The sequence below is a fragment of the Thermobia domestica genome, chromosome 11 (genome assembly GCF_964235325.1).
Source record: "Thermobia domestica chromosome 11, izTheDome1.hap1.1, whole genome shotgun sequence".
NCBI lineage: Eukaryota > Metazoa > Arthropoda > Insecta > Zygentoma > Lepismatidae > Thermobia > Thermobia domestica.
In genome coordinates, this window is record NC_137464.1 from 123291757 (window position 1) to 123316166 (window position 24410).

General features: G+C 37.0%; 1 protein-coding gene across 1 annotated transcript in view; it reads left to right on the forward strand.

The window, feature by feature from the left end:
• Afti (aftiphilin) overlaps nt 1–24410 on the forward strand; it is a 114415-nt gene that overhangs the window by 76417 nt on the left and 13588 nt on the right. Inside the window, exon 6 of the mRNA XM_081731094.1 lies at nt 23380–23440. Coding sequence (XP_081587220.1) covers nt 23380–23440 — 61 coding nt within the window. The remainder of the gene's footprint in view (nt 1–23379; nt 23441–24410) is intronic.

A 24410-nucleotide genomic window follows, 5' to 3' on the forward strand; every position in this document is an offset into this window, starting at 1 on the left:
AGGGTACATAGTAATGATTTATTGTTACGTTGGAGTTAATATTTAAATACTTCATAATTTTCCGTGTAAATGTCTTAGCATTTTCTATTTCCTGCCATGAAAGTCCGTGTTTTTGGTTTAAATGTCTAAATACGTGCCTATAATTCTTACCTAATGTTATTAGCTCCAAAACTTGTTTGTTTCATTGTTGAAGGAAGGAAATCTTGATTCGTTTATTTTTTTTTTTATTTTTTTTTATTTTTTTAATGATATGCATTATTTATTAAGTATTTATTTTGTTGGTAGTGAATGGAAGTTTTTATGTGTAAATACATCCCGTATTCAACACAGATTATTATGAGCTTTGTCAATCAACTTTGTGTCATGTGGTGCCGGAGGGAGGAAGGGGAGTTGATTGTAGGGAAACAAAGAAAGCAAGAAACCAGCGATCTGCTACTTCATATGTGTCGAGTTGCATCATAGTTGTTCAACGCTAAAAATAACTTTAGATTTTAGCGTGGGTCATTGCAGCATCTAGTGAAGTAAAAGAAAGCTTTTTATTCGTTTTATATAAGGTGGTAAGATAGTACACTGACAAGCTAGGGGAGGTGATAGTAGACATGAAATTAAGCAAAAGATGTCTAATGAACATCAGTCGAAAGCGTCACCGGTTTCATATTAGATGCATTGGAAAACGGGCGAAGGCGCTGATATAATACCAAATATCTCATGAAAGCGGAAAGATATCGCTGACAAGTTAGAAAATTACGCAGTTATACCCTATAAATGCAATACGTATAGACGGGAGCGGAGCGGTCACTGCGATACGGGGTTTCCTACAACAGGTGGGTAATACACATACATATTTCCATTGTGAGGCTTCCCGTTGCGCAGCGATCGCTTCGCTTTCTGTATACAACCAGAAGAATTGTAGTACGCAGAACGTGCAAATGTCGATCCAAATTTTTATTGTGAGATACTTTAAGATCTTTTTTTCGTGCACATCTCGGATAGTTTTTTTCATTTTGCATCGTCTTTTTATATATCTTCGTGATTTCTGTAAGGTGTCTAGTATGACTAATGACATATAATAGTGATCTCTGTTCGTATGGAATTCGAGATCAGTTAGGCCCATTTATGCATTATCACTTTTCCCGTCGTGTCTCACAACAAAAGTTTCCGCGACTTCAAATTCGATGAGAGTATATTCTTTTTATCCTTGTCAACGCTGCAGATTTGAAGAAATTGCCTGTGTGTTTTAGAAATTGTACGACGTAAAAGTCGCATAAACATTATCTAACTATGTGAGAAGCAGTTATTCTGTTCATACGAGAGCGATGCGTCGTTACCATTCTTTAGTTAGTTAGGCTCAGGAAACAAAACGGCGTGTGCCATTTTCTACACTTTCGGCTCAAACTCATCTGCTCAAACTCCCAGCTGTTATTACTTTCTTAGTTAATAATCTTGTAGTTGAGTATTTAAAGGTCAACGGAAATTATCATGTTAAAATCTTAGAAATAAGTTTTAAATGTGTTGAAAAGAAAAAGAGAATTGATTGCTATGTAATTCAAATAAACAAAATGAGCCTACTGTAGTCAAATTTTACCCCATATGCTAGCATTGGAATGTCTTGCTAGGGACGTTTTCTCCCTCTAGGAAATCTAGGAATGTAATAAAAATCTAAATTAGGCCATGGTCCGCTAATGTACCAAAAATCATCAAAATCTGTGCAGCACTCTGGGAGGATTTACTGCCAAACATCGTTACATTCATTTTTGTTTGTGTAGATATGAAAAGATGTGGATGTGCGTGTATGTATGTTTCCCAGAATTCATAGTTTTTTATTTTTATTTTCGTACTAACTAGTACTGGTAAGCGTAAAGAAGGTACAATTTAGTGGGATTGTGGACAATCTAAAGAGGGCCGTCCATACCGAGGAGGATGGAGGTAGTTAACTTTCAAATGAAGGAAACCAGAGTTCAAGGGGGTCGGACTGGAGGACTTAAAGAAAGTGGTTCTTGAGAATTTGCGTTTGTAACTGAAGTTAGCCTAACAAATAGACAAGTAACTTGTACATATATTCCTAATGTTTGAGGCCTATATTTAGGGAGTCAGGGTGGGTCAATTTCCCCTATGTTTGATATATTTAGTAATATACTAATGAAAACAGTTCTTATGTCAGTATGTAGTCTTTCCGTTTTACCCCCACTCCCAAAGCAATACCTCAAATGAAGCTACTGCTATGTATGTTATATATGTGTTCAAAAGTCACATACGCATTGTTTCCTTCGTACAAAAATCACTTTTCATAGCAAAGAAGTTGTGGTGATCAATAATACTTTCAACGGATAACCATGGGAGATTCTCCCCTCGGAGCTACAAATTTTCCTTGGAATATTTATTCGATACAGTGTGGATTACGAGTATTTTTGTAATACTTTTTTCACATTCTACAGTGAAGTTCTCCCTGCAGAAACAACTTTAGTGATTGTGTTACTTGCTTTCCTCGAAAAATAGAAACATACCGTTAATACTTTTAAGTGAATCATTCTTATAAGATTAAAAAAAAAAAAAAAAAAAAAAAAAAAAAAGAAAGAAAGAAAGAAAAGAAAAAAGAAGGAAAACTATCTAGGAAGTACTTTTTGCTGGAGGCCTGCGAAGCTGCACAACGTTAAATATTACATTGAAAAAGAGCAGTTTTTCACTGCTACAACGTTACTGCAAAAATCGTGTTCATAAAAGGGGCTTTAGAGGTATTGCATACAGAGTGAGATGAAGATACCAAGCTATTTCTCCAGACTCCTCTAAATATGGATCTGATGACATTAAATTTGGCCTGAGTTTTGTACATCATTCACATACATATCCTGTATCTATTAGTCCATCAGGTTCCATCACCCCTCTTTCTGCACCTGTCAATCCCTGGTCGAATGCTTCAAACCTACCACCTTTCTCTGGACGAATGAATTTGCAAGCCAAGCATATTGACTAAAGTTTTTTTCACCTCTCGACTATTTTGCTTTGACTTTTTCACTAGAAATATTTCAGCATCTGGTGCCTGAAAGGAATAGGTATACTGCCAATATTTAAAAATGCATCCAACGACCAAATCGAAACGTGACATTAACGATGAAGGAAATGAGAAGACGACTTTAGTTACGATAGGTTGTAAAAGTTACGGTTTGTCTTTGACAAAATCAATAACTGAAGCTCTAAATGCGAGTATTCATCAGGGCATTTAGCAGTCGATAGGACAGTTGTTTTATTCAAAAGCAATCTTCAAACAGTATATCCCAAGAGCACAAAAGATTTGGGAATAAGATCTACAAACACTGTGACTGGGATATACATATCACATGGCGATGTACTTGTGTGAGGACCGTTAGAGGTATCCTGATAAAACCATTGCGACTCACCAACTGGTTTTACACTTAGTGCAAGAAGTTGAACGTAAGTTAATTATACACAACTACTTTATCTTACTTATTTGACGACTTGCAACTTTTCTTTTCTGTCAATCGAAGACGGAAAGGACTACCTCCAAATATTAGCAAGACATCTTGAAACTGAAAAGAGGAGACATACGTGTTCGGCTGAAAGATGACTTGACGATAGTCTGTTGGAAAGACGAGAAAGGAGTGCACGTTGTTACAAATATGAATCTGCCACCAACTGAGGAAAATTACAGCAATGAGCGTGGTAACGCCCTGAAGTCGGATATTGTAAACAATTACAGACCCCCAAGGGGTACGTTGATCTTGCCGACCCCATGAACAACTCCTGCAACTTTGGCCGTAAGACCATGAAGTGGACTGTCAAATTCTTTTTCCACTCACGCGAAGTGTTTTCAATGCCTTGTTGCTGTTCAAAAACTTTCATCTGCACATGAGGCTCTTTGATTTTCACGATAATTTAGGTCTAACCCGTAACCGAGATCAGCGGCTCCAGGCTCGAACGCGAATGGGGCGGTTTTCGAACATATTTCCAACATCTGACGCAAAGTATGAGGTTCAGGACACAAAGCACTTTTTAACAAGAAGTACAAATCCAAGACGATTCGTTCATTGGGACAGCCCCAGAAACGGCCAAGTATTTATACCTGTCGTCCGTTGTGTGTGATACCTTGCTTTATGTGTACTACCAGTATGAGTGCGAGGCATATATCACATGATGCCTCGGAGCAGTTGTACAAAGGGTAAATACAGCAAGTTTTTTCTCCATTATTATTTAATCTTTTTTAAATGGGAATTAGTGTAGAGTTAGTGTAATTTGCTAAAAACTAGCTTCGAGTAAATGGCGTATCGTTTTATGGTTCGAGACTACAGTTTACGCTGTTGGTGATAGTATGACAACAGTACAATTAGGAACTTACAGAAATTCTCAACGAACATTTTCTTGTGTGCATTTTGTGTTCGTCGTATACATAGTTCCCTGTGGACAAGAGGAGCAAATCCCAATTTTTAAAAAATGTGAATTTTTCACTTCCCCTGAGACAACACTTCATGCAAGGGCCTAAGTCATACATGCTCTGAAAGTCTGTTCTGTTCTGCATATCTTGCTTCTTGTTTCAGCTGTCTAGGAAATTAGATTGACCTATAGACATTTAAAAATAACTGCATTTTGCTGAAAACTGTCCCGGTACCAGCGGCCTGACATTGTGAAAGGAATTCGGTCTCCAATAGGTTAAAGTATTATTTCACAATAAAAATAGTTTTTTTTCTTAATAGAAAATTCTGTTTAGAAATAATTATTTTATGTAGAAAAATGTCCAAATATTTTATAATCAGCGCTTATCCAGTGTGTTTTATAAAGAAATAATATAGAAACTAGATACGGTTTCTTCAGCTTACGAGGCAAAAGGCAGCTTTAAACCATCTCTAAATTTATTGATAACTATTGATAAAATACTTCGCGTTAGCGAAGCTTCTACCATTCGACTCGATCTGCATTTGTGTCTGTCCATTCGTCGATTCGACGATAACTCTCGTAAAACTTATCTGATTTTGATAAAACTTAATATGCCCCTTCCTTCCACTTGCAGAAATAATCCTATTGTTTGGAGTGTCAGTCCATCATGTACGAGAGAAAATCGAAAATCTTTGTGCCTATTTTTTTCTAGCGTGTAATACATTTTAATACAAAATTGAAATACACGAACAGTGCGGTAGGCTCTTCGTAAAACGGCTCTAGTGTAACTTCTTATTTTTATTTATTTATTTTACCGCACACGCCGTTCCCAGTTGCCATAGATAGCTGGAATGCTCAGGACGTCCACGTCACATGAGCAGCAAAGTGTTACTGGTTTTCTTGATGGAAGGGACACACAGCCACATATATCCACAGGAAAATGGAAACGGTTTATTGGGACAAGTGTTTAGCAGTGCGAAATGTGCAGTGGCGTGCAAAGAATTTGAAAATGGTCGATAAAACGTCCAAAATAATGAACGATCGAGCCAACATCGTTCCTTGCTAACGTCTGAGAACATTACGTGTATTGACTAAATGGAGAAAGCGGATCGACGTGTTTATCTGAAGGTCATTGCCAGGGAGATAAACATTTCCTATAGTAGTGTTTATAACATTGAGCACTATTCGTTGGAATACTGCTAGGTGTCATATGGTTGGTTTCTGTGCTTCTTAATATCAGCAAGAGCAAACAACTGGTCATGTCACTGAACCATTTGCAGTGTTAGGTTAAGGAAGTCAACAGTTTCCCATACCTCGTTGTTACTGGCGACGAAACGTGAATAATGTAACACAGTCCCGAGTCAGAACAGCAGAGCATGGTGTGGAAACATCTCTGCTCGCCAGTAACGAAGAAATTTCGAAAAACACAATCGACCGGTAAACTGATAACCAATGTTTCTGGACAGTCGGGGACCAGTCCTACTGGATTTCTTACCAAGAGGTGAAACCACGACCGCAGAACGCTAGTGTCGCACACTGTCTGATCTGCGAGCAACCATTAGGAAAAGACATCGGGGTATTCTGGATGTTGATCATGTGATCTTCCTCCATACAACGCAAAACCGCACGTGGCGAACAAAACAGTTGCCAAACTTCTTCGAAGTGGGAGATTATGCCTCTTTTGATTACCATCTTTTTGACCCAGTGAAGAATTTCCTGACAGGACAGAAGCTCACAAAGACACCGAAACGCAGAACGTTTTTAGTCGTTGGTTCCATGACACCCGTTTGCCTTCGCAGCAGGCATCGAGAAACTTGTGTTATGGTTGTACATGTTTCTTAATACATGTTGGTGATTGTGTGGAAAATAGACAAAAGTGCGTAGAATATTGTGTATATATTGTTCTTCGTTTATTGTTCGTAATCTGGCAATAAGTGAGTTGGTTAAAGACTTTTCGATTTTTCCTCGTATAAGGCGATAAAAGGAAATCACATCCACCCCATGTTGCAAGGTTACACACATACATGTAAGACAATTGCCCATTATAAACCAAATAAAAATTTTCGATTATAAGGAAGATTAGTATATGTTTTCTTTATGGCATTCTAAATATCCTCCACCTTGAGGTTATAATCTGCCAGGAATGAAAATGTGAATGTTCCACGATAAATTTTCGTTAAAAAGTATTAGATCTTGGCGTAATGCGTTGTACATTTTCTTGAAGGCTCCCCGATGGGGACTAAAGAAGAGGAAGTTAAACCAGTAAATAATAAAAATGTAAGTTTATCCTCCTACTCTCTCCCCATAGATTTCTTTTAGGGTTCAATGATAAATTATCTAAAATTCAATCTGATTTGATATAATGTACATTTTCTTTGACTCTTTTCCGTAATCCCTAGTACTTGGCATTAAAACCAGTGAAGAATGAGCAGTGAATTCCGCCCCCGTGCGTGGTATAGATTGACTCCCTACCCCATTTGAAAATCTGTGCCCCGCGATAATTTCCGTTACAACTGTTCGATTTTAGTGTAGTCCGTACTACATTTTCTTTAAGGCTTCAGTCCTTCATTCTGCATGAAACTGAAATCAGTAAAGAAGAAAGTAGAATTATTATCCTCCTTCTCTTTCTTTTTAATTTATATAAAACTAATTCGGTTTTGATGCAATATTATGGATATTTTCTTAACTCTTTTCTGTAATCCTCTGTGCTTGGGATTGAAATCAGTCAAGAATGAGCGATGAATTTCGTCCTCCATAAAGTGGCTTGGCTTAGATTTCACATTATCTCTAGCCCTCCTCAGGTTAAAAAATATGTCCAAGACATCTTTCGTTAAAGAAAAAAAAGAAAAAAGAAAAGAAAAATGGAATATACTGTATACTTTTTGAGGCTTCGTAATCATTCCCTCTAGTTGGATTTAAAATCAATAGAAAAAGCTAGAGTGACCCCTTCTTCCCAGGTTTTAAAAAAATGTATGCTCTGCAGTAACTTTCTTAAATATTCGATTTTGACTTTTTTAAAATAAACTCTTTGTATCAAGAAACAATAAAATATGTTTTAAAGTTGATAGAGACCTGATAGAAGAAACATGTATAGTGCTAATTTGAATATAGGAAGTTCATTATTCAAGTAAGAAAGTTAAGGAATTTGCAGTGATTTGTACATGAATTTATAATAAAATTTATAAGCAATATAAAGAGAACTATATGTAAAAGAATGAGAACAGGCGGCACGCATGCTTTGTGTTAACTTCGATTGACCGAGAAAGACACAATCGCCTCAGACACAGCGGGTAAACCGTGTCAGGTGTACTGAGTGGTAGAAGGTTGTATTTTCTAACAGGCCCGCTTCAGCTTTTCTTAAACTGAGGACCGCATGAGCTTTTGTGGTATGGGCAGTCTGCCAGCATGTATTATTGAGCATCATATCGGCTAATGTGATGATGTGAGGACGCCATTGAATACAACACGTAGTCTCGGCAGCTACGCTTTGAGAACAACCTTGTCAGTGACAGTTGAGGTAATTGAGACGATGGCAAGCCGTTGTACTACAATGTGTATCATATCTTGTAACTCACCACCATCCATCGAGAAATTCACCATTAACATGCTCTTGAGTTTATCACGTGAAAACTCAATACTATGAGTAGAGTCTAGATAGAATGGATAATCAGAATATACCTAATACATGAAGAAAGCACTCCAGTCTCACTGATATGTGGATAATCAGAATACGCCTAATACATAGATGAAACATTCCAGTCTTACTGGTGGTATCGGCTCACCTTGAGGCCATATCATTGCTCAAGAGTCTCCCACCATTTCTAGGGTAGTGACTAACACCCGTATCATAAGTAGAGTAATGGATACTTCCGTTGTGTGATAGCCTTAAATCTATCTCTCATTTAAACCTCCTGGTGGAGGAAATTCCCATATCGAGTAGGATCTACCAGCATCTCGAATATCGGCTTCGGAGCGTCAGTAGAGTCTCACTTCTCCTTTTGGTGCCGAAATATTACAAAGCACCTAAATCTCAAGGTATGACCAGAACCTGGCAGAGAACAATTCATTTGTGGGATACCCTTGGAATTCCAGAGGGGCTTGGATCTCAGGCCTGACTACCTAAGTTACGTTAAAAATTTACGTGCAGAGGTACCATGTGCAATAACCGGACCTAGTAATTATGTACTAATTCCCATTTGGGAGATTAAACAATCTCTGCTCTTCCGGTAGGGCAAGATGATCTTCCTGTACGCTCATCTTACTTTATTGAAAAGTAAGGTGTCTTGGCAAGGAAGTGTTGTCTACCTCACATAGACTACTTCCGTAATAAGGGCGGGACCACAGGCAGGCAATGGGGCCTCTTTGTCAGTGATCACTACATCAGGGAAGTTCTAGAGGCCAAGGTTATGCCTTTACTTCAGACGATTTCGGACACTATATTTTGATAGGATAATTGGATAGCCAATATATGTCCCGGGATATGCAAGCCTTCGAGGAACAACGGATATCGCTGCTTCTCTGGCCTCCATGGACGGCTGACATGTCACCAATCAAATATCTGGGAATATAGTTGATCGGAACCTTCGTCGATAGGATTCTCCAGCAGACAGACTTGATGTCATGTGTGGACTTGTATGCACGCAGCTTAGTAAGCGAACACATTTAGTGCTTAATTGATTCGGTGTCACATCATATGAGGGTTCTGATTGCAACACGCAAATCCTTCACCTTAGGCTGATTTATCGAGCTTTTAAGGTGTTGTACCGTTCTGAAATATGGTCATAGTTAAGTATCGAATTTGTGTTTCATTCCACTCACCCATGTCTTTCTTAGTGTTGCAATTTTCACAAATACAGTATACAAGTTGAGTTTTTTCGCTTGAGATTAATATCTGGAAAATAAGCTAGAACGAAAAAAGAATTCGAAATGAAAAGTTAATATTTTGGAGAGAGAAATTTATCTGTGATAAAATTAGCTTACCCCCTGACAAGAAGGGTACTTCGAAAACTTAAATGGGGACCTCAGGTTTTTTATGTCAGCTTCGGATTCTAGATGTAAGAATAAATAAATTTTATTCAAAACATTTTTTCGATTCGTGATAGATGCAAATAATCAGGGAGAGCTTGTTTTAGTAAGCTTTCTTCAATGTGGAGCCGGCACGTTTCATTCAAGAATACATTGCGATTAACAATACTAATCTTTTGTCTTAAACGTTTTCCCGACTCGTGATTGGTACGTGGAAGATTGCCCTACATTCGGCGTGAATTCAGATAATTCAAATGTAGTAGTGCAATTAGATGCAGCGTGAGGTGTTAATCGTAGTTGGCTACCAAGCATTTTGTCAGCTACTTATCTTCGGGGTTCACGTCTACCGTAATGTACAGGCTATCCATTAGTTTTTATATTTGACACTCACTTCTATAATTGAGAAGAATATTAATCTAATTGTTCAAGAAGTTGTTTACAAGTCGCTTCATTGGTTTATTTTGTGTTGCTTATAAAGTGTGTTTTATTTCACATTTTGAGCACTACTGTCACCACGTGCAATTATATGTTTTTTTACTACATTTGTTGAGTTGCTTCATTTGTCGTGAACTGCGTTCATTTTTTGTTTTTGAATAGTTTCACGACTACGAAGAGAGACAGCTGATAAAATGCTTAGTAACCAATTCCTTTACCACCACACGCTGCACCTAATTGCACAGCCACATTTGAATTAACGAAATTCATGCTGAAAGAAGAGAAATTTTCTACGCCACCTATTATGAGTCGAAAAACGGCTCAGCGGTAGAATGTTCACCTTGGATGTCTGGGGTCTCTGGTTCGATCCCAAAGCTCGCCAAATGGACTTTGTGGTAGACAAACACTTGTGCGTAAGTTTTCTCTAGGTTCTTCAGTTTCCTCCCACTTTCTTCATTCCAACATTTCATTCAGTCTCATCATCATTGTCTCCTTTATTGAACACGGCATAACCGTGGGACTAAAAATTGAAAGATTTAATATTTTGCTTATCGCAGATTTATTCTGGAATGAAACTTGGCGAATCCCAATTGAAGAAACCTTAGTGAAACTAATTTTCAGCGATTATTTGCTATTTATTACAAATCTTAAAATGTTTCGAATAACTGTTACGTAATTTTACACGTAAATTCAGAATCTGTAATGAAACATAGGAGTCTACATTTAAGTTTTAAAAGTTTCACCCCAGGGCGGGCTAACTTATCACAGATAAATTTGTCCCTTCAAAACATTAACTTCTATTTCGAACATTTTTCGCTCAACGCTCAATATATAATATATACTACTAATATATATATAATATATAATATACACAGTTTATATAATAAACTAGCTGAAATCTCCTTCTTAGCACGGGATTTGAACACTGATATCAAACGTTTCCTATTATTTTTGCATGTCACCCTCTTCCTACTCGAGCCCATATAGATGGGATTGAATTCTGAATTGGATTTCCACGACGTCGAGTGTGTTACTAATAATCTTAGGAACCCTCAAAACTTGGATTGAGCACTAATATCGATCAGTTTCGATTATTTTTACGTCATCCTCTCACATCTTCTTGTCCCCTTGCCGAAAATGTAAGGAAGAACCTTCTTATTTATTTCTTTATTCTCTTTTATCTTGTTTAACAACTCGTGGGTCTATTCCCCTACTACGAAAGACTTAAGTTAGGCCAGGGTCCATACATGTACCAAAAATCATCATAATCGATGCAGAAATCAGAGAGGAGTTAGCATCATACATATTTTTACCTGCCATACCCTTCACCACCTTGCTGAAAATATGCTAGAAAATATAAAATATGCCTAGGTACTTTCATATTTCAAAATAAACACACCTAGGAGATCGCGAACAAACATTGTTGTATTCATTTTATAGCTACCCTTTAAAATGGGAATTTTAAAAAGCGCTAGGATACGGATCTTATTTTAAATGAAGAATTTATGTATCAAGATTCATCTTCTGATTTGAGGGTATTGTAAGATACTCAATTTTTCGAATCAGTGTTTAACCATCCGATCCCCTCTCCCTTAGAATGTGCATTTTAATCAAAGTAACATGATAACAACCCAAGTTAAGCTATGGTCAAGTCATATGCCAAAAATTGTCAAAGTTGGTCCACCAGTCTGGGAGGAGTACGCGTACGAACATCGTTAAATTAATTTTTATATGCATAGAAGATGCCATCATTTTCCTCCTCCTCCCCCAGCAGTCCAGAAGATCGCGGATAAACAAGTTTCATTCAATTTTATATACATTTTTGTCCCTTTAAAACAGGAATGTTTAAAAACGCTGGGACACGTGTCCGTTTATTTTAAATGAAGAATGGATGTGCCATGTTTCACTTTTCGAAGTTGAGAGAATCGGAAGACGCTCAATTTTTCGCATAAATTTTGAACTCACTGCTTCCTCCCTCCTTAGGATACGCATTTGAACAAAAGTTACATGATGAAAACGTAAGCTATACAAGGGTCATGTCATGTGCTAAGTCATGAAGTGGTCTAGGAGGAGTTTAGGGACGAAATTATTACACTTATATGAGATGGTGTGGAAGGTAGATTCATCAGTGATTTCGTAAAACCTTCTGTTTCCAGTAGAGTTTACATAGTCGTGCAGAAAGAAAGTTGTTTCACTTCGCCGATTTCAGAGCCTACCAACATTGCAGGTGGCAGAAATAAAACTGCAAACATTTGAGCAGAATTATTCACACAATCAGCCGCAGGATGTCCAATTGTTTATTGGATGTCATAGTTTATTACTGAGGACTTCGTATGAAAGTTGCATCACACTGTCAACTATTTCAGTTCTTACTGGTGGACAGTCGAATGACTTTTGTGGCAGATAGAAGTACTGTCCTTAAAATCAAAGTACTAGTAACGAATTGCATGCCTATTTGTTAGACCTTCACCAAATTTCGGAAATTACATTGCATAGTAATAGAAGACCGATTGACGTGAAAATAGAGAACGCTCTTCTTTCTTTGTTGGCGGCTATCTTCTGTATATCGCCTCTAGCGGCAAATTGTATCACTACACTGCAGTTTACCAGCTACCTTTGAGTTTTTCTTTCCAGTGATACTATGTTTATGTATCTAAGCCTTATACACTGTCTTTTATCACCTTCTTCATTTACATAATCAATAATAGATTTTCAGTAAATGCCATTTTGGCTCCTTACGGACAATAGGAATTCATGCATAAAACTTATTTGAAATAATCTGGATTAACGTAACAATTACTACTCACTTATCACTATCATTAATTATTATTAATTATAATATATCAGAAGTATCATTAATTATCAGACGTTTTGTAGTATTAGAGGCACGAAATTTCAGATTTGAATGCCATCTAATATTTGAAAGAGGTAGGGAGTGCAAATACATAGTACCGTCAAACACGCAGGTATAAGTGCATTAAGCACGTTAATGTCTGAAAAATTGGAAATATCAAAAACTAAAGATTGTCTGAAGGAGCATCTAACTACTAATCAGCGTGTGGCAATTCTTGTTAGAAAACCTATAAGGAGGGAAGAGGGAAGTTCTGTTTACATTAACCCTAGAATGGCAAGCATGTTAAGAGAAGCACTATTGGCAAGCATTAGTAAATATTACGACTATATTATAAAGTCAAATTTGGGTAAGGTTATGAAAAAAAAACTAAATATTTTATACATATTCTGAAAATTTATTTAGTACTCAATAAGATACCGTTGCTATATGACCTAAGTAAAAGAATATATTGTACAAATATTTCAATATAAAAAAGTATTACATAATGATAAAGAAAAATGTAAATGAAAATATATATATATAAACTAAATATATGTTTAACTTGACAAATTATGCGTAATTTGCTCAAAATTACTAAGTAGAGTAATAATACTAAGTCTTAGACATAAATTTGTTATATAACTTGGAAACAGAGTACGCAAAGTCTACATTTGAAATTTAACTTTCTTCCGTGCATGCGACACACACCATACCTCGATGCTCGGCGCAAAACGGCTGTCGGCATTCATCACAATAGTTTGGAGCCATGCGTCTTTTTCTGATAAGGACAAATCTTGCATATTGTCTTTTTGTTTTCTTGCCGGGAAATAGCAGGGACCTCTTCTGGAAGGCGCAGAACGTTGGTTATCATTGTTCTAATGGACCGTTGGATTGTTGGCAAGTTCCGCCTCGACTCCAGCCAGGGAGTTAGTAGCTGGGTGTAGAGCTCATGGAGAAATCTCTTTCTTAATACTGGTTTTTCCTTCTTTGTTCTCAAAATCTCATTTCGAATTACCCAAGAATTTATGCCAGCAATGTTTAGCATGCCAAAGAACACAAAGCGGCCATCGCTTTGTCTTTCTTGAACATGATGTTGTGCTGCACATCTGGTCGAGTGCATCAACACCCCCATTTTTTCGTTTTTGGCCAAGTGTTTTCAAACTCATCGTCAGATATCAGTTCATCTGAGGATGGTTCATAATCATCTGACCCAGAATAAGTCAAAATGTTATCATGTAAATCACTGCTACTTTCCTCGGATTCATCACTAGATGTTATTGGAGACTCATCGTCTAACAATTTGGCTATTTCAGATGAACTTAACGCCATGTCCTGCCTAAAAATATGGGATATTTAAAACGTTTTCACCACACAACCACCAAAACAAAATAAAAAAGTTAGTTAAGAAAAAGTAACACTACTGGAAAGGACTCTAGCGAAAGCCGCCACCACGCTGACCTTGAGACAGCACGGGGTAGGAATAGCCGGACTGTCAGAGTTGCCAACGCAACAATTAATTAGTACCCGCCAAAAGTTTAACGCGCTTCGTAAAACTTACGAATGCTTGCCATTCTAGGATCTAAATGTGTAAACATCTGTAAAATCTAGCAATTACTTGTAACGCAAACCTCTATACAGTTAATCAAGCTAGAGATCAAATAATAATAATAAAAAAGACATGTATATGTATGTATGTATGTATGTATATTGTACATCAATATAAAGAATGTATAATCAATAAATCCATCTTGTGAATTTCATAAAGTTTTTAAGTTGTTAATTTCTGTACAAATTGAATTTTATTGGTTTTTTAATGGTTCTTTCTTTTTCAAAACAAGCTGTTACCCAATTAAAATAGAGTCCCGACTTCAGTCTGCTTTCATTAATGATGTTGATGTACAAGGAAGTTTTTCCACGTTTGTTTATCATCACTGTTTTCGGTAATTGTATCTGAAGATTTATTAGATGATGATAAAAAGGAAATGAAACTGTTGGGAATGATGTTCTAAACAACATAATAAAAGTCCCCTGAAATCCTAGGTGACCTTCACCGCCATATTGGAAAATGGCCGCCGGAAGTGTCAAATGAACAATACCTAGATAAAAATAAAAATATCTTCGCTATGGTTGAACATAAAGAGATAAACTTAGGGTCGTTTTATAGAACATAGATAACACAACATTTTTTTTAAAGAGAAACAATTTTTCATAAAACGCAAACTTTTAGAAATATTTATCTCTAAACTCTAAAATTCCGAAAACTACCGTCAAACTGATTTAAAATTTCATTGAACTTAGGATGTAATTATTAACAAGTTAAAATTTGACATAGATGTTGATAAAGATTATTTAAATGACATACTAAAATCCCACAACTTCTTTGTTCGCCATATTGGAAAATGCACAAATGTTCGAAGTAATTGAAATATAATATTTTGTTAAGTGAAATACAAAATCTGGACCGGGCTAAATATTTTAGAAACTGTAAATGCAGTTGATCCGAAGCCAATTGGAGTCAATGATGGTGCAAGGGGGGGAAACATTATGACGTGTTTAAGGTTGTCCTCCGCCATCTTGGAATCAAGTTATTTTAAATGGCAACGTGGTCGTGTGACATATTAAACAACATTCTCGTTCAAAGAGAAACCCAATGGTAAGGTTATTTTTCCAAAACCTACAATTGTTTTGAAGTTGTGAATAGATTTAGGATATGTTATATGTGAAATGCTATGAAATGTGCTGTGCGAAGTTTCGAATTGAAGGATAAAGTAAAAAGCAAGCTTTTTAACATCTCACATTACGTATTCTTTAATAACCAGGAAAAGAGAGAGCTAACACACACGAGACAATTACAATCACATGACATGTTCAGCATGCCCACCGTTCTGTTCTATGCATATACTTAACCTTGAGAGACAGTACTTGTGCACTCTGCGAAGCATAGTTGGTGATATTTGTTCACAGACAGTAATAATTCTCCTTTTCATTTAGCCAATGTCAATAATTTTACACTGGTAGACAATAGCTTTAAAGTGTCCCCAAAGATAGAAATCCAACGGAGGTAGATCGGGGGACCTTGCTGGCCACTCAACTGGTCCATGCCGACGTACCCAATAAGTGGCAAAGTGTTCATTGAACCATCGATTACATTTAAGATCATAATGCTGCGGTGCTCCATCTTGTTGCCAATATTGATGAAATCACCCTTCCTCGTCCAACAAAAGTGGCATAACAGTGTTTTCAAGCATATCTCCATATTGTGCAGCATCCAAGGTCCCATCAGTGAAAACAGGTCTAATAAGTTTTCGTCCCGTATCCCACACCACATCATTACCTTACCTGTATGTTGCATCTTTGATGCATTTATCCAATTAAGATTTGTATTATCCCAGTACCGAACATTTTGGTTGTTAATCTCACCTGTTACATAGAAATTTGCCTCATCACTAGAAACAATGTTATGAGGAAACACTCGGTTACGAGCTATCTGGGCCAACGCCTACTCACAAAACTCCATTGGTCCATCTAAATTATCCTCTGGCCGTTTTTGTTTCAACTTTAATTTTTATGGTGCCACTTTTTGCTTTTTAACATTCTTTGAACACTTTTGACACTAACATTATGTTCACTTGATAGACGTCGCACACTCTCCATAGGACTTTTCACCAATACATCCAACACAGCTGCTGATGTGTCAGGATCATTGCATTTCGTGGTCGTCCTGATCGAGGTAAATCATCAACATTTCCCTTTGCCCTGAATTTGCGGATTAGTTTTCGTACAGCACTGTCTGTCACCGACTCGCGATTAGGATGTCGCTCTTTAAAGACGGATGTTATTGCTGAACTGCGTTCTCCAACCAAAAGAAAGACTTCGATTCTTTCCTCTCGAGTTAGCATCCTGTCCTACCTACAAGAAAGAAAGAAAGAAAGAAAAAAAAGATAAAGTCAGTCGGTTCCCGTCTATACAATGTTCCACACATAACAAAATTTAAGTCTAAATGATAACATATTCTAGCCTAAATCCATTCACAACTTCGAAACCGTTGCAGATTTTTTTTAAATAAAAAAAAGCTTTACCGTGGGATTTCTCGGTATTGAACAAAATGTTCGATAGAGAGCTAGTACAAATCTTAATTAGATAGATGCTTCAAAAATGCAAGGTGCAGATAAGGTAATGGTGTGGTGTAGAATATGGGGCGAAAAACTTACTGGACCTGTTTTCATTGATGGGACCTATTGGACCTATTTTCATTGATGGAACCTTGGATGCTGCACAACATGGGGATATACTTGAAAACACTTTTGTTTGAAGAGGAAGGATGATTTCATCAATATTGGCAACAAGCTGGAGCACCGCATTATGGTCGTAATGAAACCGATGGCTCAATGAACATTTTCCCGGTTGCTGGATAGGTCGGCATGGACCAGTTGAGTGGTCAGCAAGGTCCCCGACCTAACTCTGTTGGATTTCTATCTTTGGGGACACTTTAAAGCTATTGTCTACCAGTGTAAAATTATTGACATAGGCTACGTGAAAAGGAGAATTATTACTGTCTGTGAACAAATATCAACAACTATGCTTCGCAGAGTGCTAAGCACAGGGTCACACGGTTAAGGATGTGCATAGAACAGAACGGTGGGCATGCTGAACATGTCATGTGCTTATAATTGTCTCATGTGTCTTAGCTCTCTCTTTTTCTGGTTATTAAAGAATACGTAATGTGAGATGTTAAAAAGCTTCTTTTTGCTTTATCCTTCAATTCGAAACTTCGCACAGCACATTTCACAGCATTTCACATAACATATCCTAAATCTATTCACAACTTCAAAACAATTGTAGGTTTTGGAAAAATAACCTTACCATTAGGTTTCTCTTTGAACGAGGATGTTGTTTAATATGTAACACGACTATGTTGCCATTTAAAATAAGTTGATTCCAAGATGGCGGAGGACAACCTTAACCTTTTCAGGACGGGCAGGGATTTCAAGAAAATCGTAGACCTTTACTTTGGCGGCCCTAGCACCCCTCCTAATTCTTCCATGGGTATGAATTATACCTTGTTGGAAAGCTTATGAAACAGAGATTCTAGTAAGATAACCTTTGAGGCTACCGTACCCAACCCGTAGAAGAAGAAGAAGAAAGAAAGAAAGAGAAAAAGTGAAAAAATATTTTTTTCGAAATTTGTGAGAGTCTGGCAACACTGTTTCTAGTCGTACGCTAGAAAAAATATTCTGACCTGTAGGCCAGACATTGATAATAATTATACCAAAAAATGAAGGGCAAAGGTACAATAGCTAGGTAAAAAAAAAATCGGAAGATAGAATCTAGGTGAATCATCCTGTTCCTATTTTCCCGAGAAATTTTCGTCTACCCTTACGTTGGCAGGCTTGGCGACGCCCCTAAATGTCACACATAAACAAACCATACCTCGTTGGAAACCTTGTAGAACAGACATTTCAGCAAAGTAACTTTCGTGTCTCTCGGACCAAATTAGTAAAAGAAGAAGAAGACGAAAATCATTTTTTTTTCAAAAATATAATTCTTCAGATTTTGTCAGACTGTGGCAACGCTGATATATACCGTACGCAAGCAAAAAAAATCTCAGATTTACGCCAGACACTGGAAACAATGATATCAAAAAATGAAGGGTTTAGATTCAATAGGAATGGAGGGAAAAATTCTGAACACCAGCCTACGTGAATCATCCTGTATTTTTTCGATAGATTGTGGTATACGCTAACATTGGCAAGTCTGGTGATGCCCCTAATTGTCACAAGCATATCATCTATACCTCGTTGAAAACCTTATGAGACACCCATTTCAACAGGGTAACTTTCGTGTCTCTCGGACCAAACTAGTAAAAGAAGAAGAAGACGAAAGTCAAAATTTTTGCGAAAAATCTATTTTTTCCAAATTTGTCCGACTATGGCAACACTGGTATCTGTCGTACGCAAGGAAAAAAATTCCTACATTTACGCCAGACATTGGGAACAATGATATTAAAAAATGAAGGGCTTAGGTACAATAGGAATGGAGGAAAAAATTCGGAACCCCGAACCTACGTGAATCATCCTGTATTTTGTTCGAGAGATTGTGGTATACGCTAACATTGGCAGGCTTGGCCACGCTCCTAATTGTCACAAACATACCAGCTATACCTCGTTGGAATCCGTATAACACACACATTCCAACAAGGCAAGTTTCGTGTCTCTTGGGCTAAATTAGTAAAAGAAGAAGAAGACGAAAATCAAAATTTTGGTTGGAAAATCCATTTTTAAAAAATTTGTCGTACTATGGCAACGCTGTTATTTCTCGTACGCAAGAAAAAAAAATCTCACATTTACGCCAGACATTGGGGACAATGATATAAAAAAATGAATGGTGTAGGTGTAATAGAAATGGAGGAAAAAATTCGGAGCGCCGAATCTGCGTGGATCATCCTATATTTTTTCTCGATAGATTGTGGTATACGCTAATATCGGCAGGCTTGGCCACGCTCCTATTTGTCACAAACATATCAGCTGTACCTCGTTGGAAAGCTTATGGAACAAACATTCCAACAAGATAACTTTCGTGTCTGTCGGGCCAAACTAGTAAAGGAAAAAGAAGACAAAAATGAAAATTTTGGGTGAAAAATCAAGTTTTTCGAAATATGTCTTACTATGGCAACACTGTTGTTTGTCGTATGCAAGAAAAATAATTCTCACATTTACTCCCGTTATTGTGAACAATTGTGCAAAAAATAAACCGTGTAAGTGCAGTAGGAATGCACTCTTACTAACGGCAGGGAATAAACTCGCATTGGTTCACCTAATATTGTTCGTCGCAAGATCATTGCTTTTCTTTCCTTTTGCTTCGTCAGGAAGATTTTTTTCTAAAACTAAATAACTTGTCAAAGGAGGGAGTTGAAAGAAATGCATATTTACGACCCTTAGATTCAACTGATAGCTACAGCTGACTCTGACCAGGCTAAAAATAGAACGGTGCGTTCAGAGGTGATAATTGTTTTCCTTTCGCTCCCTCTGTCTCTCTGTGTGTGTGTGTATGTCTGTTCAATAAGTTATCTTGTTGGAATGTCTGTTCTATAAGCTTTCCAACGAGATATCGCTGATATGTTTTTGACAATTAGGAGCGTGGCCAAGTCTGCCAATGTTAGCTTATACCACAATCTCTCGAAAACATACAGGATGATTCACGTAGGGTCGGCGTTCCGAATTTTTTTCTTCACTCCTATTCCACCTAAACCCTTCATTTTTCTACATCGTTGTTTCCAATGTCTGGCGCAAATGTGAGAATTATTTTCCTTGCGTACGACAAATAACAGTGTTGCCATAGTCCGACAAATTTCGAAAAATTTTAATTTCCCCCCCAAATTTTGACTTTCGTCTTCTTCTTCTTTTACTGGTTTGGCCCGAGACACACAAAAGTTACCTTGTTGGAATGTTTGTTCCATAAGCTTTCCAACGAGGTATAGCTGATATGCTTGTGACAATTAGGAGCGTGGCCAAGCCTGCCGATATTAGCGTATACCACAATCTATCGAAAAAAAATACAGGATGATTCACGTATGTTCGAGGTTCCGAATTTTTTTCTTCACTCCTATTGCACTTACACCATTCATTTTTTTATATCGTTGTTCCCAATGTCTGGCCTAAATGTGAGATTTTTTTTCCTTGCGTACGAAAAATAACAGAGTTGCCATAGTCCGACAAATTTCGAAAAATTTGATTTTCCACCCAAAATTTTGACTTTCGTTGTCTTCTTCTTTTACTGGTTTGGCCCGAGACACACAAAAGTTACATTGTTGGAATGGCTAATCTATAAGGTTTTCAACGAGGTATAGTTTGTGTGTCTGTGATAATTACGAATGTCGCTAGGGCTGTCAACGTTAGAGTACATTACAGTGGAAATTTAATAATATACAGGATGTGTCACGTAGGTGTGGGGTTCTGAATTTCTTTTTCCATTTGTATTGAACCGATGGGTTTGACTTTTGTGTATCATTGTCCCAAATATCTGTCGTAAATGTGAGATTTTTTTTTTTCTTGCGTACGATGAATAACAATGTTGCCAGAGTTCCTCAAATTTGAAATATATTTTTTTGTCTTTATAAGAAAATATACAATAAGAAAAAGGGTAAATTCGATACCCCTCCTATTCACCCCTCTCAAGCCCAAAAGTCATGGACTGGGTATGGCTAGTTAGTATGTTCATTTGTTTCTATGGATGCCAGTTTTTATCCTTGTAGCTCCATCAGGGGGGGTACCTCCCCCCAAATTCTGAAGGGAGAGAGGGAACACTATAAACACCCAACTTTGCCCCCCTCCCCCTTCACGGAGGGACCCATTACATGAATGAAATACACAGGATTAGAAAGTTCCATGCTTTCTGAAGAGATACATACCAAAATCATATCTCTAGGTTAATTAGGAGCTGAGCTAGAGAAGTTTGAATTGAAGGGTTGAGCCGTTCGTCCTGAAAAGGTTAAACACGTCATAATGTTTCCCCCCCTTGCACCATCATTGACTCCAATTGGCTTCGGATCAACTGCATTTATAGTTTCTAAAATATTTAGCCCGGTCCAGATTTTGTATTTCACTTAACAAAATATTATATTTCAATTACTTGGGACATTTGTACATTTTCCAATATGGCGAACAAAGAAGTTGTGGGATTTTAGTATGTCATTTAAATAATCTTTATCAACATCTATGTCAAATTTTAACTTGTTAACAATTACATCCTAAGTTTAATAAAATTTTAAATCAGTTTGACGGTAGTTTTCGGAATTTTAGAATTTAGAGCTAAATATTTCTAAAAGTATGCGTGTTATGAAAAATTATTTCTCTTTTAAAAATGTTGTGTTATCTATGTTCTATAAAACGACCCTAAGTTTATCTCTTTATGTTCAACCATAGCGAAGATATTTTTATTTTTATCTAGGTATTGTTTATTTGACACTTCCGGCGGCCATTTTCCAATATTGCGGAGAAGGTCACCTGGGATTTCAGGGGACTTTTAGTATGTTGTTTAGAACATCATTCCCAACATCTGTACCAATTTTCAGCTTGTTACTAATTTGTTCCTTACTTTTTGTTAATTTGACTGCACTAATCGTAAGCTGAAAGAATATAATATACATTTATTTTTATATGTTAATAGGAGGGCCATTCGTAAAGTTCTCGGAATGACCCACGGATAGCAACATTTCTGTGGATGAGTAAACAACAGCTAAACAAAATTGAAGTGCATTGGTTTGTTTTAAAAGAATGATCAAATAAATTTTGAACATCGAGTGACCATTAAAGGCTGAAGAAATGTCTGAGGACAACAAATACAAAATATGAAAAATATTCTGAGCGACATATCTCTTCCATTTTAAACTGTTGTCAGGTAACATCTGAAATCCTGTCGTGAAGGCATAGATGATGACCGACGAAGGAGACGACCAAAATCCGTCACTACACCGAACATTATTAAAAGGTGCATGATATGGTATTCTAGGATCGCTTCTTGAAGATCAGTGATATTGCAGAAACTTTAGGGTTTGAGGTGAACAACTATTTCACATTTTGACCGAAATAGTGCATGAAAAAACTGTATGCAAATTGGGAGCCGGACTGTTGATACTTCACCAAACGCAAACCAGAGTGCAAATCTCGAAGAACAATTTACCCCGTTTTACGAAAAAGAAAAAAAAAAAAAAAAACTGACTATGCGTTGTTCATAACTACCTATGAAACATATATACATTGCAGCATCCCAGATACGAAACACTAATTAAGGCAACAAAAGCTTCCTGATTGATTCTTTGTCTCTCAGGAAGGTAAGATATATATATATAATATTATGTGTGTGTGTGTGTGTATGTATAAGTATTCTTTTCATTAACAATCTTAAGTAAAACTATCACTACTGATTACAAACTTGAACCTACTAAAAACGACCGGGTAAGAAGAAACTCGCATTACAATGGGTGCTTCGGTATAGATGTCTTGCAAGGGACAAAATCAGTGATTTGGTGTACGATTTGTTGCCACATTCACCTTATTAATCAGATTTTCCTCCATCAAATTTCCACCTCTTCCCGAAGCTGGAAAAGAATTGGTTTCTTTCTTTTTCTTCTTCTTCTTTTTTGGATAGCTTAAAGGGTCAGTGGAGGAATATGTATAGGCTTCAAAGATTTTCCTTTCTTCGGTGGCATAAAAGCTTTAAAACTTCATTAAACCAATTGTGCTAGTCAAGGGAGACTATATTGAATAAAAGTTTTCAAGAGGTAGAGTCAGTGTTTCTATGTCATTCCGAGAACTTTTGAAATGACCGTTGTACATGTTAATCATGCTTTACCTGAATTGATATGCTTTTGTCTTGAATTAAACTTGAATGGTTCATATTCATCCCTTCGACTTGGAAGACGCAGATTCAAGTCTACATATATTTTAAATCTCACGTTCTGACTGTAGGTTCACCTTTCATGTAGCCTCAACCATTAAAGAAAGAAAGAAAAGCAGAAAAGGTTGTTCGGACAAATTCGTAGTGAATCATATGCATTTTATAAAACTTTTGTGGTAGTTTGATTTTATGGACTTCTAATTTTTTTCGAATCAAATTAATATCTAAATAAAATGATTCCTTCTTACCAAGTAAGATTTATTTTGAATTACTATATTGTTAATTTCAACTTTTGTATATTTCAGGAAAACATTCCACCTGCCCAATTTGATTGGAAAGGAAGTGGTTTAGTAAATCCATTAGATAGTAAGTATCTTACATATTTATTCGTTATATACCACTTGAACTTACGTGATAGTGAAAAAAATAGAGAGTTATTACAAAAGTTCTAAGCCTACCTATGAACAGAGAGCAAAGAGTTTATGGAGCACATTTTGCCCATTGATGTTCAAATGCGTTAATGCCACTAGAAAAAAGAAAAGTCGAAGGCGTGTAAAATTTCATCTACGGCATGCATGACATCATCAGTGTCAAAATGAGTACCTTCGAACTTCTTTTTGAGCTTTGGAAAGAGATGAAAGACAAAAGTTTCAAATCAAACGCACAAAGTGGATGGGAGACCAAACCGTATCCACAATAGTGAATTACTCCCATTGCAATGACTGAATTATGGCGAGGGGTACTGTCTTGATGGAGAAGCACACCTGCTATCCGTTTCTCATGACGTTTCTGCTGAATATTATCATACAGCTATCGTAGAAAACCTGCATAGTACTCCTCAGTCACTATTCGCCCCTTTAGAAAATAATCCATCAATCCTTGAAACTTCGTTTGGATTCAAGTTGGTAATAATGGACTCAGGTCTTATCTACTATTACGAATCCAGTGCGAAAAGCGTCTGGATTTGTTTGGAAGAAATGAAGATTATCCCTTGAAATGTTGCGTCTAGTGAACTTCTGATCAAGTGTCAAAAGTTTTGGCACCCATATCGTGGAAAGCTAGCTCATTCCCAGATGCTGGATGATAATTTGATCAACACGTGCAGTAGATAAGTCCACTGTCTCACCAATCTGCCTGATGGTCATTCGCCAATCATTCATGAAGATTTCGTGCATTTTATCAATGTACTCCTGAGTTAGTGCTTCCATAGGCCTTCCTAATCGAGTGTCATCTTCAATGGAAGTTCCTACCCCCCCCCCCCCCCCAATAAATTCTACTGCCCATTTCTTCACTGTGGCATATGAAGGGAACTATCACCCAAAGTAGCAGCCTTGTT